Source organism: Danio rerio, chromosome 8, assembly GCF_052040795.2.
Source record: "Danio rerio strain M-AB ecotype USA chromosome 8, GRCz13ab, whole genome shotgun sequence".
Classification (NCBI taxonomy): domain Eukaryota; kingdom Metazoa; phylum Chordata; class Actinopteri; order Cypriniformes; family Danionidae; genus Danio; species Danio rerio.
Window position 1 is genome coordinate 17,007,673 of NC_141028.1, and position 17,116 is coordinate 17,024,788.

At 34.6% G+C, this 17,116-nt stretch overlaps 1 protein-coding gene and 1 long non-coding RNA gene across 5 annotated transcripts in view; one reads left to right on the forward strand and one right to left on the reverse strand.

Moving 5' to 3' along the window:
* Nucleotides 1-17,116, reverse strand: part of bcar3 (BCAR3 adaptor protein, NSP family member) — a 153,889-nt gene that overhangs the window by 36,779 nt on the left and 99,994 nt on the right. Inside the window, exon 1 of one of the 4 annotated variants that reach the window (XM_087263754.1) lies at nt 7,329-7,558. Coding sequence (XP_087119880.1) covers nt 7,329-7,412 — 84 coding nt within the window. The 5' untranslated portion in view covers nt 7,413-7,558. 4 annotated transcript variants of the gene reach the window in all.
* The window catches only part of LOC147835544 (uncharacterized), a 30,641-nt gene continuing 27,902 nt past the window's right edge, over nt 14,378-17,116 (forward strand). The window contains exons 1-2 of the long non-coding RNA XR_015497723.1: nt 14,378-14,477; nt 14,552-14,650. This is a non-coding gene — a long non-coding RNA (uncharacterized LOC147835544). The remainder of the gene's footprint in view (nt 14,478-14,551; nt 14,651-17,116) is intronic.

Consider the following 17,116-nt stretch of genomic DNA (forward strand, 5'->3'; position numbering starts at 1 on the left):
ACAGCAAGAGGAGGAAAAGATTGAAAGCAGAGGCGACATGCTTATCCTGGGGTCTCGGAATTGCTGCAAGCCATCCTGTTGGGAAGGAAAGCTGAAAAATGCCCTGCAGTCCCATCAATCGCTTGAGGAAAGTGGAATTAGAGAGCAGAAAGCTGACAGAAAAACCTTTTATAGCACTGCTGAAATGCAGGTAGCAACAGATGTTTGAAGGCAGGATTAGCATTTGTGTTCCTGCTCTGATTGGGAACGATTGAGTGCACTTTATTGCTGGATAGAGTCGCATGTAATTTTGCATCGACATTCTAAGCACTTAGTCTGCCTGATGTTTCTTTTAGCTTCAAACACAGGTGGTGTTTCAGGAACGTATTGTCCTACACAGTTGACTGCTTGCGTTAAGTTTTGGCAATCGTACCTCTTTTTTTTTAGTTTTGGGAGTGCAAAAGATTTGTTTTATTTTTATATTATGTCCTTTTATTTATGAAGAATCTGCATCAACACTGGTGATACGATATTAAGCACATTATGTGCTTTGTGGAATTATGATTGAATTCCTGATCCAAGCAACATATACTTTCTCTTGTCTCCCTCTGAAAGGTGAATGTTTGGGTGTTGAGTGATGGGACTGTGCCCGGCTGTGTCAGCATCTCTCCAGCAGCCTGTCATTCAGAGAGACTTCCCACTGTCCCGCTGCTCTGCTGAGATGTTATTTCTGCCACAGCCATGATACTTCTGCTCTGTTACACTGTCAGTCTGTGGGGGAACTGCTGCTGCAAGTTCAGCGTGTGGGATGTGTTCGGGAATAAGAGATTGATTTCAGCTCATTTCCATGAACCGATTTGTTCGGGTGCTCCAATAATGATTCACTGAATCATTCAATAGTGTTCTAGGAATTATCTGAGCATGTTTTATCACTATATAAGTTGTATAAATGAATGTTTTGTTAATTTAGTTTTCTGAAAATGCATGTGGCCCAGTGTTTTTTGTCATTCCATTCTAAGATCTGTCGGTCTACAGGGATCTTAAAGGGGTAGTTTACCCAGAAATGAAAATTCTGTCGTCATTTACTTACCTTTCACTTCTTTGAAACCTATTTGAGTTTCTTTCTTCTGTTAAAAACAGAAGAAGATATTTTAAAAATGCTGGTTGCTGGGACTAGGGATGCTCACGTTAACCGATTAACCGTTAACCGAAAAGAAGAATTTTTAACCGATTAATGGTATCAGTTAAACAGTTAAAATGATCTCTTTTTTTATTTTGTATTTTTTAAGTTTTGCTACATAAATTTGCAACATATATTTAACTTCGCCAAATAAGCAAAATGAAAGGAGAGAAAAGAAAGGCATTGCTGGTCACAGTTTGACACACTCGAGTTGATGCCAAACCAGCACTGATGGCCTCTCTCCTGGATCTGCATCATAAACACCTCGGTGTCTTTGCACAAGTGGAGAAAGAAGCAGCAAACTTTCTAAAAAATCCACTGCTTTACAAACAAGCCGGCCACAAGTTGAAGCATCAGGGTATTCATTTGGAAAATTGTTATTTATAGCTCTTTTAAAAGATCACTTTTTAAAAATAGCCTACATAGTCTAATCTACCAATCAAACAAATCCAATGATTTTAGGCTACTTGATTTTTGCATAACAATAACTAGCACCAAATGAAAACTATAAAATATACAGTTGAAGTCAGAATTATTAAACCCCCTAAATTGTTAGCCCAACTGTTTATTTTTTTCCCCAATTTCTGTTTAACGGAGAGAAGCTTTTTTCAACATATTTCTAAACATAATAATTTTAATTACTCATTTCTAATAACTGATTTATTTAATCTTTGCCATGATGACAGTAAATAATATTTTACTAGATATTTTTCATGACACTTCTATACAGCTTAAAGGGACATTTAAAGGCTTAACTAGGTTAATTAGGTTAACTAGGCATGTTAGGGTAATTAGGCAACTTATTGTATAATGATGGTTTGTTCTGTAGACTCTCTAAAAATATAGCTTAAAGGGGCTAATAATTTTGACCTTAAAATGTTTTTTTTAAATTTTTTATTTAAAACTGCTTTTATACTAGCTGAAATAAAACAAATAAGACTTTCTTAAGAAGAAAAAATAATATCAGATATACTGTGAAAATTTCCTTGCTCTGTTAAACATCATTTGGGAAATATAAAAAAAAATCAAAGGGAAATTATCCAAAATAATACTGATTTCAACTGTATGCAAATTAACGCAATACTACATGTAAAAAAACAAAACTATTATATTGTATGCTTTAGTAGCCTAGACTTTGTAATAAAGTCAACCTATGCGCCTTGTTGTTTGACTTCTATCATCTGCAGTGCACACGCATGTACCGCAAGTGAGAGGAAATGAAAGCACAGAAGCTCTAAGGTAAAATCAGGTTGTCAGCTTTAAGGTAAAATCAAAATGTTGACAGAGGTTTGTGAAATAAGAATTACAGCATAGCATTAATTAAATGGATATTTTTCATGGAGCCATTGTTTTTAGCCTGCTATTTTTTATTTGATGTGTGAAAAACATGATTGGAAAAAACAGGCTATGCTGGTTCTTAGATAGGATTCAACAAGGGTTTTGGTTTTGTAATCTTAATTTGAAATTTAAAATAAGTAGGGCGGGCCTGTTTATTTTATTCTTTCTATTTAGTCTATTATGTTTTTCTTTGGAAACACTGCAAGATATTCTGTTGTTAATATGTTCTGAATGCTGTTGTTCGGATTTTAAAAATAAATCAGTATTTTAAAATGCAACAGTTAATGTCACACAAAATAGACAAGTCAATTTATTTTTTATTAAATAATTATTTAGTATTAACTTACTGGTTAACGGTTAATATTTGGTTAACCAGCAGCAGTTGTCGGTTGGTAAAATGAACCGAAATGAGCATCCCTAGCTGGGACCCACTGACCTCTATAGTAATTATTTTTTTACTATGAATGTTGATGGTTTGGATACCATCAGCTTGCAGTCTTTAAAATCTTTTGTGTTTAACAGAAGAAAGAAACTCAAATAGATTTTAAAATGACATGATGGAGAGTAAAAGATGAGGTCATTTTCTCTTTGAGAGAAAATTTTTACTTCAGCGCATTTTAAAAATGCTTATTGAAAGAATTTCCATAAAAAACACCACATCTATTTTCAATTAAAGGTTAGATTCAAAAAAATTTGTTTAAACACTAAATCATAAAAAAGAACCACCTCAAAAGAATGATTCATTCGACATTCATTACAGTCCGGTCAGGTGTTAATATACGTCTCTGTAAAAAGACTAAGCCTGTTTATTTAAGGCAGGTTTGTCACGGTTTGAGTTTCAAACAATGTATACGCCTTTCACAGCTGTAATGTAGTCCACACCACCATTTTTCCCACAGCTGCCCTTCACACTGACCAACATAAAGCCCCCAAGTTGTTTTCTCCATCGAGAAATTGACTTAAAAGTTGATCGCTGCCACATGAAGCATTGAAGGATGTTCTGTGAAAAACTTCCTCTCGAAAGAAAGAATCCATACATGAAACACCAACACTGCCCTCTCTGTCCCTCTAACTCCCACTGACCCCCAACACCATCCAAAAGACCGGAAGTCTCCATGACAACCTTGTGCTATTTTTAGAAATGAGCCCAAAAAATGTGGACCAGACCCCAACGTTTTCAAGAGACTCAAACCCAGAGAGCAAAAATCCACTGAATAAGCCTCCCAGACATGAGAATTAACAAACATTCTGCTGTTTTTGACAGATTTAGTCTTAGAATTCAAAAATATGGATGTTTTTTTGGTTAACATGCCAGGAATACAGCATCACCTTTCACGCAATTTTCAGTTTGATGTCACTTTCTAACATGCATTGCATTTAAGTGATTTTAGGATTATGAGTTGCCTGGGAATTGAACCCATGAGCAATAATTTATGAAAAAATCAACACTGTTGAATGACCATCTTACAGATGGTAGGGAAAGTATTCAGACCCCCTTAAATTTCACTCTTTCTTACAGTATATTGAAGCCATTTGCTATTGCTAATTCATTTTTCTCCTCATTAATTACACAGCACCTTATATTGACAGAAAAACACAGAATTGTTGACATTTTTGCAGATTTATTAAAAAAGAAAAACTGAAATATCACATGGCCGAAGTTTTCAGACCTTATGCTCAGTATTTAGGAGTACCCATTTCATCCAATACAGCCATAAATCTTTTTGGGAAAGATGCAACAAAATTGTCACCTTGATTTCGGGATCCCCTGCCATTCCTCCTTGCAGATCCCCTCTAGTTCTGTCAGGTTGGATAGTAAATGTTGGTGGACAACCATTTTTAAGCCTCTCCAGAGATGCTCAAATGGGTTTAAGTCGGGGCTCTGGCTAGGCCATTTATAAACATACAGATGTGGCCATTAAAAATTAGATTTTTTAACCACGGCTCGCCTCATTTTGTTTTGCGGCTTTTAACATTTAAACCATTATTTTGATCATGTATGTATTTTATATTTAAGATACATAAACTTTAATGTATATAACATGATGACTTTTATTCTGTCTCTCCAAATCTTTATTCAAAACTTAACTTTTATAAATAAAAAAGAAAATAAAGTGCCCTAAATCATTAGATTGAGGGTTGTAGCAGCCTCTAGTAAACTTGGGTCTGCTATGAAGGCTGTAAATATGTGACTTATCTCTGCGTTTTTCACAGCATACAGTACTGTACATGCCTCTCTCGCAGCCATGCACTCCACACACATGCTGGACGGCTTAAGACCATGTGATATTTTAGTTTTTCTTTTTTAACAAATCTTCAAAAATGCCAACAATTCTGTGTTTTTCTGTCAATTTGGGGTGCTGTGTGTACATTCATGAGGAAAACACAAAGAGTTAAAAAAAAATACAAAGAGTGCAACATTCAGGGTTCATACACATTTGTGCAACATAAATTCCATGACTTTTCCCTGATTTTTTCCAAGACTTTCAAGTCTATTTTCATGACCTAATGTTTCATGCAATGTCTACATATGCGTGATAAAAGAAAAACAATGCATGTTTAAATTTATTACAGCATATCGTAAAACACGCAACAATCTCTTTAGTTTAAATTGATATTTATATCTATGTAAAACTGATTCAGATAATGCTTACACAGCATTAATAATGTAGGAGTGTGTGATTGGCCAAGGACAGAAAAGAAGTAAAGACAACTGACCTATATTTGGGTATACAGATATCTGTTTTTCATTACTTTTTCCAAAACGTTATGGGTTTTTTGTTTTTCCAAAACTTTTCCAGGCCTGGAAAATGCCATGTCAAAATTCCATGACTTTTCCAGGTTTTACATGACCGTATGAACCCTGAACATTTAAGATGGTCTGAATACTCTTCATACCCACTGCAACATCCAATGGTAATCTGAATTTAGTGTGACCTCAAAACCTTCTTTTCTACAAGCATATTTGTAGGAATGACCAAAATGTCATTATTGTATGGGTCAAAATTATTATATTATTATCAAAAATCATTAGAATATCAAGTAAAAATCAGTTACATGAAGATTTATTTGTAAATATGCTTAATTTGTTAATATGTCAAATCTCTGATTACTAGTAATGGATTGTGAAGCTGTCAGTTGTGACTTTCTCAGTATTTAATCAGACGATTCCTAAGCCAATATAAACACCCTAAGTTCCATATAACAGCCATCTTCGTTTTGAAGAATCCCCCCTTCCACCCCGACTCCTCCTTTTTTCCTAGATAGGTGGCATGGTGGCCCAATGGTTAGCACTGTTCCTTCACAGCAAGAACGTCACTGGTTTTAGTCTTTACCAAACCAGCCGACATTTCTATGCAGAGTTTGCACATTCTCCCCGTGCACATGTGGGTTTCCCCCAGGTTTCCTCCCACCGTCCAAAAACATGCAACTTAAGGTAATTGACTAATCCAAATCGACACCATTGACATGCTACTAGTAAGTAGTTCTCTCTTAAGAACAATTGCTATCTGTTCATTAGCAACTAAAGCAGGGGAGTTCTCGATATCTACCTGAGCTCAAACTCCCCTCTCGCCTTGCAAACTGGAGGGAGCCCCGGGCTCGAGGATCTTATGAGCTTAGGGCTCTCTCCCGGGACAGCATGCCAAACAAGTTTTATAATCAATGAACAGATAAGTGTGAACTCGTGAAATTGATATTTATGACTGGTTTTGTGCTCTTGGATCACATATTAGAAATACGTTCTGAGTTTTTTTCCAAATATGCACCACTTTATTGTCTTGTAGTTTTTGATGGACCATAGATCAATAGTTCATGTGCCATTGGATAGCACCAAGAAAGAAGCAAACAGTCACACCTGCAGAGCCTGAGAGAAATATTTCAATCCACTCACACTGCATTTCATCCAATGCCAAAACCCCCCTGTAGTTTCAGTGTAACGTCAGTCTCTGAACATTCTTGCTATTAATAATCCATACATTTCAAACACGACCCGCTGGCTGCTCTAATGTTTCATTCCCACACCGGTTCCATATAAACCTGTAACAGCCTCCTGCGTGGCCACCAATTTTAAATATCGTCCCATAAATTCACTCAAGCCGACTCAAGCAGCTCTCTCTGTCCTCATCACATGATGCATTAGAGGAGCGAACAAAACCGCACGTGTTCACACTTACGATCCATTTAGAGATAAAAGATTTCAATCAATACTGGTTAAATGCTTTTCAAGACAACAAGGAGGATGGTGCGACTAAACAATTACAAGTCAATGGGAAGAAACACACACGCTAGTGAGCATGTGAGCTTGACACCTTCACTTACTATAATGAAAGAAAGCCATATATCTGACGGGCTCAGAGCTCTTCAGACTGCCAGAAGAAAAGTACATACAGACCTGCTTTTACGACACCTCACTATCAATCCCATCATTCCAACCCCTTTTCTTCTGCAGTGCTAATGTACAGATGCTTTCATGTCAACTCTTTAAATAAAACTGGGTTGTTGTGGATCACATATGAACAAAAAATGTCATTTAAAGTGTTATTTTGAATTCAGTTGAAAATAATTATCAAATATTTGTCCATATTTGCGGTAAAGGGTTACAACAACCCAATATTTTAAGAGTGTACATAATTCTAATATGTTATGCTTTATAAATGCTGTATATTTTACTGCTAATTTACATAAATTGTTTCACATTACAGTTATAAATATACAGTTGTTAAGATATAAAGAGTTTAAATAAATATATAACACATTTATCATATGGTTTAGATGCTAATAAAATGCAGAAACACACACAGATGTAATTTTTTAGAAAGCTTCCACTCACCTTAGCTCCAATAACGGAGCTCTTCTGATAGAAACAGCACAAAGCTGCCGTGATGGTCCTTAAAATATTGCATCTCTCAGACATCTCTCTTGTTTCAGCGAAAACACTCTAGCAAGCTTCAGCCTCCAAAACTTACTGCCTTCTATCTGCCATGAATGAGAGCATGTTAGCTGCCCGGCGTCTGTCTGTATGCGTGTGTGTGAACTCTCTCTGCTCAAGTGTGTGTGTGCATGTGTTTTTTGCGCTCAGCAGTGCATATGCTGCTCCATGCTGTTGCTCTCACCCCCGGGCAGCCCATGTAAGGAGCCCTGCTAAACTCCACGTGATACGGCTCTCAGCCAATCAGGGTACAGCCATCTGCATGAGCGCCACACACAGCAAACCCCCCCTTTCCTCAAAAACAGCTTGACAGAAAATAGATGGGAAAGAAAGATACTCTGATTATATTTCTTAAAATCCTTACGTTTCCTCTTAGAAATCCTACATTTCTATGTTAAAAGATAATTAGTGATGGAGTGAAGATAAAATTTAACTATTTAAAGATTTTTCTGTCATTATTTGTGTTCTGTTGCCCAATTAACAGAAGGGAATTATATGCACACACATACAGTCGAAGTCAGAATTATTTGCCCCCTGTTTATTTTTTTCCCAAATTTCTGCTTAAAAGGAGAGAAGATTCTTTTCAACACATTTCTAAACATAATAGTTTTAGTAACTCATCTCTAATAACTGATTTATTTTATCTTTGCCATGATGACAGTCAATAATATTTGACTAGATCTTTTTCAAGATACTTCTATACAACTTAAAGTGACATTTTAAGGCTTAACTAAGTTAATTAGATTAACTATAGGCAAGATAGAGTAATTAAGTTATTGTATAACGATGGTTTGTTCTGTAGACTATCGAAAAAATATATAGCTTAAAGGGGCTAATAATTTTGACCTCAAATTATTTAAAAAAAAATTAATCTGCTGTTAATTTTTTTTTAAAACAAGTAAGACTTTTGCCAGAAGAAAAAACATTATCAGACATCCTGTGAAATTTCCTTGCTCTGTTAAACATCATTTGGGAAATATTAAAAAAAGAAAAGACAATTAAAAAGGTATAATAATTCTGACTTCAACTGTATATAGGTCAGATGGGTCAAAGAAATAAATAATATACTAAATGTGAAGTGAGTGCTATAATGTTTATGTGAAAGTTATATAAAAAATAAAAGATGTAAAAGTAAAAAATGTTGGTGAATGATTTGCCATCATTTTTCATGTAAAGATGACTTATTCTCACCTGTACTTCCAATGCAAACTCACATCAATTCATAACTCTTTAATTTATTGTTAATTTATACTAATGTGTACATCTTATTGCTACATTTTTAGGTTTGGGGGAACACCTCCTTTTTAAAAATCATATGCTCTCATACAAATGAAATGTCATGAATTAGTCATTTTTCTGACAATATTTAAATTATTATTTTATTCCAGACATTGGGTCCAACTGCACAAAAGACAAACAAACAAAACAATACAAACCACACAAAAGACAGTTAAGGTGACTGAATTTCAATTAAGGTGACTGAAAACGCATCCCAGTACACCTAGGATTTATCAATAACTTTAAAATGCTATTCTGAGAATTCTCCAACCAACAAATAAACTTCTAGATCAAATTTCAAATTATCAAATTTCTAGATCAAAAAATTATTGATCACTTGTATTACAAAATATTTCACTTGCACTACACCATCTATGTGTTTTAGTAGTTTTGTTTCTTTATGAGATCACGCTGGTAATTCTGTAATATCAAGTATAAGTGGTAAATTACATTTTTTAATTGGATTAAATTTAAAATGAATAACCTATTGCTGACAAATGTGTAAAACCTTGAGATTTGAATGATACTGGCAAAGTTTATGTCAGTTATTTTATTATTTTGGAGCTGCACTGTGATCCATAAATAGTCAGCAAATGACTCCTGTTCTAAATTAGTTTGACAAGATGAGTTTGATATGCAAATTATTGTTGCACCGAATGACATCTTAGTACCTATTGTTAATCTTGTGTGTCTAATCCTAGTGTCTAATGTAAATCATGGTTAAAAAAAACAAAACAAAAAACAGTTTTTCTCAGAGAAATTAAACTTGTATTGTTTTGATACTCGAAACTCAAATATAGTGCCTATAGAAACCATCATACCGTGATGATGATTTTCTGTAGGCACTGTGTGTGCTGAGTTTCTTACGTTTTGACTTAAATAATGGTTTTGATCAAATCTGTTAAATAGAGTTTAAAATATCACATGACTTAAAACCCATCTGTTTAACTGTGCCTTTACTGAATGAGCACTGTGCTACGTCCCACAGACGTATATTATGTGATTCTTTTTCATTCATTTAAAACCTGTTTTAACACATTTTAATCTGTTTTTAATCATTTTTATTCTATGTTATTCTATGTTCTGTCTTTTTTGTTCTTATACTTGTTTCTTTTATTCTTGTTTATGTAAGGCACTTTAAATGACCATTGTGTATGAAATGTGCTATATAAATGAGCATTCCTTGCCATGACTAGTAGCTGAATGTACACTAATCTGAGATCTGATGGAGCACTTTTTACAGTGTAATTGTACATATGAATTTGAATGATGTTATTATGATTATTATTCATTTTGTCATTGTTATTATAGTGATAGGCGGCATGGTGGCGCACTGGGTAGCGCTGTCGCCTCACAGCAAGAAGGTTGCTGGTACGAGCCTTGGCTGGGTCAGTTTGCATTGCTCTGGTTCCCTCACAAGTCCAAAGACATGCGCTATAGGTGAATTGGGTAAGCTAATTTGTCCGTAGTCTGAATGAGAGTGTATGGGTGTTTCCCAGTGATGGGTTGCAGCTGGAAGAGCTTCCGCTGCGTAAAACATGTGCATGATAAGTTGGCGGTTCATTCCGCTGTGGCGACCCCAGATTAATAAAGGGACTAAGCTAAAAAGAAAATGAATTAATAAATGAAATTATAGTGATATACTATTATTTAATAAAAGATCATCTAAATATTAGTTTATCAATGTAACCTTTAACAAAAGCACTGTATGCCATACCATACTGTATTCATACTAACCTGAACAGCAGCAGTTTCAATTTACTAGAACTACACCAGCATCCTGGCGCTCTCCTGTCTTCCTGATTTGCTGGAATGCTCCACAGTTTGAGACATTAAGGCTTTTACTCTTCATCTATTTTCAGCTGTTTGACTCAATCTTCATTGTGAAGAAAGATGAACTGAGCTGAACTGCTCGGTGGAATCGAGCCAACAGTGTTACCAAAATCTGCAACATTGTGTAAACTCACGTTCCTGTTTTAAAAGAGTCACATATTTAGTTTACACCGAAACAGAACAAAGCTGCCAGTGCACATTGCCCGTAAAGTAGAGCATGCTGGGAGACAATCTGATTTCGAGCAATTCAGTGATACGAGAGAGCGCTGTTTATCACTAATGACATTTGAAATTAATCTGGGCAGACGGGACAGCGCATCTCCCGTGGAGGACTTCTGCAGTGTTTTCCAGGCAGTGGTGATGCTGTGTGACAGCTCTGTGTCTGTCTCAGCTCCAGCGGGGGGCTCACCATCAGCAGGGGGCTCATATGTAAAAGCACAGTCAGTCCCCCAGCTGGGACTGTCCTGACCCTGAGAGGAGAGTCCGGCTGAGCCTGAAGGGTCCCAGACGGCTAAATTCACTCGCTTCTCCCACTGGGGTTTGAATAACAGGGCTACTCTGTCTCTTAGTCACATACTAACGGCACTTAGTGTTATTGCGGCTACTTGGGGAACTGGAGGGGCTTTTGTTGAGAGGGCTGATGGTGGCTTTCTCTTGATTAACCGTTTGTTAACAGCATTATGAGTTGTGTCATTTCCAGGGACCGAAACACCCAGCCCTGAAGAAAAGAGTCAGTGAGTGAAAAGAAGCATTGGGGAACCAGTGCGTTCAGAAGACAGAGGAGAATTCATGTTTCCAGACCATTTCACCACACTGAACAAGATCGCATAGAGTGTGAGGTGAGACTATATGTGTGTTTTGTGTTATTTGTAACACCCTAAAAAATAATATGAATATTATATTTTTACATTTATTGTTTATTTTAATAATTGTTATACAGCAGCACACTAACAGAATGAAGTTAAATTATAATTTGAGCAGCGTCGTCTTAATTACAGTTGGTAAAAATGCGTTTGTCTATTTTATTACAACAATTATCAATTATAATAACTATAATAATTCAAAGATATCTATGCCAACTGTTTTAACCTTCTTAAAAACTACTTCAATTATTGAAACTTAAAAACTGCTTCAGATTAGTCTTTCTAGCCTTTTTAGCCACAATAAATTTTGGGTATGAACTTTACTTTTCTAGTTGAATTTTGTCGCAGTCAGGCTCATTTTTCATGAATAAATGGTTAAAACAATGTTTTGCATTTATGACTGATTATTTGAGTTATAGCACTGTTGAAAATGTATAATTTTGTGAATTTTATTTAACTTTCCACAATATTTCTGTACAGTTTCATATTAAATATTATAAGCTCAAGAAAATACAGAAAACCTACTCTAAAATTACAGCAAAAAAAAATTAAAATTAATTATGGAAAATTTCTGTAATTTAACATCCATTTTATAGTTTTTTTTCAGCAGCTAAGGTTTCTGAAAATAAAACTAATAATAGATAAAATAAATAATTTAAATACAAAAATATATATATATATATATATATATTTTTTTACGTTAAATTTCTGTAATTTAAAATCCATTATTTTCGGTTCTGTAATTTAACAGCCGTTTTTTACGGTAGGCTAAATTTCTGTAATTTAACATACGTTATTTTACAGTAGGCTTAATTTCAGAAATTTAACAGTTGTAATTTCACGGTAGTTTAACTCCAGCTGTCAGAAAAAAGTAAAATAACAGATTTTATTGATTATATATTATCAATAAATTATATAATAAATAAATTATATAATCAATAAATTATATTGATTATATATAATCAATAAATGATTATATATAATCATTTTTGCAATTTGAGTTATAGATCAAATTGTGTAAAGCAAAACTAATAATAATCATAACAATAATAATGCTAATAATAATAAGGGCCATGACAGTAAGTGAAAATGCTTATTTGTCTTGTATATTTTAAATTTTACTTTTTTTTTATTAATTATTATAAAGCAGCACAATATTCTAAGGAATATTAGAATTCTAATGAATTAAAATGAATATTTTACAGAGCATCGCTTTGATGACAACAACACTTGAGCTGCAAAACTCAATAGTTCACAAAAAAGCCAATAATCACATTCGTCAGCATGATTTGACGTGACACAAACTGTGTTTTTGCTTCAGTGGACACAAGAACATCTGGTCGTCTGTGCAGAGTTCACTTTATCACTCAATGATGATGCATTAAATATAGTGTTGAATACAAAATGTCTTCAACATTACACTGTTCGGTAGTTTGAAAATCAGTCCCTGATTTTCACTGTGAACATTTGAACCTTGTGCATTAGTTTAAATGACCAACAAAAGTTAGTGTGTGTAGAAAGTGTAAAGCTTCTCTCAGTTGATCATTAGAAAGTCCAGCACACTCCAGCATCATTCTTGGATGCAAACAGTTGGATGTCTAAATCAGCAGATTTGTTCTGTTTCTCCCAGATTGCTCTTAAGATGTAAACAAAAGCATTATGTTTTGGCTGGCTCTGCACCCTCGGCCCAGCGCTGGAATGTTCTCCCTGAGAGTGAGCTCTAAACTACCTCATTACACTCAATAAAACCAGCAAAAGCCTGTGAGCAAATCTGCTTTTCCACAGTCTGCTAAAGAAAGAGCCAGCGTGATGTTTTTGTGCATGAGAGCAAAAAATAAACCTTAAATACATGCCTGACCTCACTTCTGCTGGAGACTGTAGTTCAGTAGTTAAAGAGGTTGTTTATTTACATTTTTAGTATTATTAGTAAAAGATAGCATAAGCCTGTTGGAGCTAATAGCTCGATTACTTGATTGGAGTAACTGAAAATTGCCGAAAATCAATATTTTAAAAGAAAAAAAAAGTGTAGGATGAATTATTCGAGGAATAAATTTGTCTGAAGTGAGCCCAACAGTGACACCAGTCACAGAATTTAGATTTCATCCACTTATTTGAACATTTAGGATTTTTTTCTTCCCACTGAGTTTCTTAATTTATATTATATTATATTATATTTTTCCTTATATTATATTTATAAAATAAATAGCTTTATTCTAATAATTTGTGTTTTATTCATTTAATATTACTTATATTTGTTATATATATATATATATATATATATATATATATATATATATATATATATATATATATATATATATATATATACATTTTTCTTGTATACTTTATCATGAATTTTATTAATATATACACCGATTTTTCTTTTCAGTGCTGCAGTGGCGCAGCAGGTAGTGCTGTTGCCTCAGCAAAAAGGTCACTGGTTCGAGCCTCTTTTCTTTCCAAAGAGCATTTCTTTGTGGAGTTTGCATGTTCTTCTTGCGTTCGCGTGGGTTTCCTCCACAAGTCCAAAGACGTGGTACAGGTGAATTGGGTAAGCTAAATTCTCCGTAGTGTATGAGTGTGAATGGATGTTTTCCAATGATTGGTTGTGGCTGGAAGGGCATCTGCTGCGTAAAAATTGTGCTGGATAAGATTGTAAGCCTAGATTAATAAAGGGACTAAGCCGTAAAGAAAAGGAATGAATGAATGATTTTAATTTTTAAGTAGAGTTGTAGTTTAGACTATCCACTTTTTAAATAAATTAAGTTTTTTCTTCCCACTAAGTTTCTTAGATTATATTGCAATATTAATATCATATAGATTCATATACTGTATGTATTTTTTCTGTATTTTATTATTTAGAATGTAATTAAACTTCAGTCTCTTAGATAACTCACAGTGTGTTGCAGTGCACAGTAATGAACACTAGAGGGTGTTGTGTCTCAGTAATAATCACTGTGAGCTTTACTGACTGCTGTTAAACAGATGCTTTCCTCATGGTTCTCCATATAGATCCCCAACTGATGTTCAGGTAATCATCTAGATGTGCAAAACACCTTCCTGTTCATTTGGCTCAGTAAGTAATTTGGCTTTCTTTTCTCTATGTAATCTGTAAATGACTCACTAAAGTATAATCATTTTTATTTCAAGTTTACAGCCGTATAGAAATCTCCCTTGAATGTGATCAACACTGACAAGGGACAGTCAAGCGATGCCCGAGGACCAGATTTTACTACAGTGTCTCCTGAGGTAAAGATCTAAAAATACTGCCTTTAATATCAGCACATTAAGCTCTGGAACACAAGCCAGCCAAAGCATTATGTTATAAAAACTGAAGCTTTACCTGCAGGGAACTCACCACATGCTATTTCATTTAGGACTAAATGAAAAATCTGGATATACAACAATGCATGCGTCAGGACATATAAACGCAAAACAATAAGTTGTAACATTTTTTAGGGTTAAAATGCTTACTTAAAATAGAAAGATGTATGTATCTTAGAAGTATGTATTTCTGATGACACATGAGATCCATTTCCTTGTTCTTTTAAGGAACTGTTTCTTTTAGGGAATGGAAAGATTGTTTAAAAAGTGAAGTACAGCACTTGAACTTTTACTTCAGTCCTACTTCATAAACTGTCCTTTTTTATGTTTATTTAAATGCAGGGAATTACGTTTAGTAGAGGTTAATTTATAACAACCAATGCAAAGCAATGACATTTCCTTTCCACCTATTAACCCTCAATTGGGTCCCAAACTTTTTTTGTTGTTGAACACAAAGAATTTATATATTTTTATTTTATTTATGAATATTTTTTAAACAGGAAATCAAAAACAAATATTTTCCCCAACTAGTCCTCTATGAGTAAAAGCAATCACAATTACACCTAAAAATAAATAAACAAATAAAGACTGACATTAAATTTAACCAGTAAAGCTTTTGAACTGTATTTTGAACAGAATAACAGATTGTTTTTATTACTTGTGCATGGGAAAATGTAAAATAGTACTATAAAAGCCTCATTAAAAATAAAATGTTGAATTAAAACTAATTCAAAAATATAAATATTATATTTAATTATATTAATAAAGGCAAATAAAATTGTTATAATCATAAAAAGTTACAAATACCTCTTATAGGGTCAAGGCTTGTATCAATTTAAATCATTGATGTTTTTGATTTGATGACACTGCACCCTCTTGCCTCCACCTATTTCTGAAGGTCTACATCCCCTCCAGGAGCCTCTGGTTAGTGAGTGAGTGCCACCTTGTGGTACCATCACAGAGACTCTTTAAGTCACTATTCCAAAACCTTTTTATTCAATGTTCCTCACTGGTGGAATGATTTTCCCATTCCCTCATGGACTGCTGATTCACTAATATTTAAGCACAACTAAGATCCCATCCCTGTGAACAAAACCAGGACTCTTTGCTGAAGTTGAGTGGGAGAACCAAATAGGCGAGCAGGAGGAAAAAAACATAAAATATGGATGCAGGTCAAAATAAAAATGATTTGGTGCCAAAGAGAAATTCAACGTAAGTGGTTTGGGAGTATTTTGGATTCAGGAGAAAGGATGTCACAGAGCAAGATAATTTGCAAGACTTGTGAAATGATTATTCCAACAAAACGGAGCAATACTACAAATCTGTTCCAACACTTAAAACAGCTGCATAAAAAACTGCATGATCAATGCATGACGATAAAGTCAATCGAAACCAACAAAAGCACACATCAAAGCCAGCCCAAACAGACTGAGCAAGTATCCATTGTTCAAGCATTTGCGAGCGTCATGCCTTATAAGGTACAAAGGTATAATGGTCAAAACTGCAGAAAAAAAAATTATCGACTCAATCACCTATCATTTATGCAAAGATATGATGCCTGCGCACATCGTCAGTACAGACGGCGCCCGAAGACAAATACAAACACTTGACAAAAGATACCAGCTGCCATCTCGCACTCATTTCACACGATTTGCTATTCCCGAAATGTATGAGAATGGTAGGCGTTGAACACGATCTCAAGCAGGTTTACCGAATACTTCGCCACGACCACAGATATGTGGTCCAGCAGAACAATGGAGCCGTACATGAGTTTAACGGTTCACTTTATTAATGCCAACTTTAAAAGGAAAAGTCGATGTTTGTAAACAGCATTTTTCCCAGAAGATCACAGTGGAGAAAATATGTCTAAAGGTTTAAAAGAAGCTTTAGCATCATGGGGACTTTGTGAAGAGCAACAAGTGGCTATGACCACATTTTTGTTCACACATACAGTTTTGTTTATTAAACTTAATTCTATGTTATTTCATTGTGAAATGTTTTAGTATGCACTTTTTGTACACTGAATACATTTAAAATGTATGTAGCTTGTTTGAAAAAGCAAACACAGTGGCAAATAAAATCGCAATATTCATTCATAAAATCGCTATATAGCCTAATTATTTTGTTCATATTGCACAGCCCTACTTGCGATGCGCCTTTGCCATTTGCAATGCATAAAAGTATTGTTTTCCAGCCGCACTTTATTCTCGAAATGTATAGTTTGTCTAATGTGACGTACACAAACTATATAGTTTACTATGACCAGGGATACAATCAGTCAGCACAGTCGTCCCTCCACAGTAAAAAGCGACATTTTGTGTCTGCCAGTTGGTTTACTTGCGGGAGTTCCACTGGCATTTTCCCGCACGTTAATTGTTACCAATCGAAAAG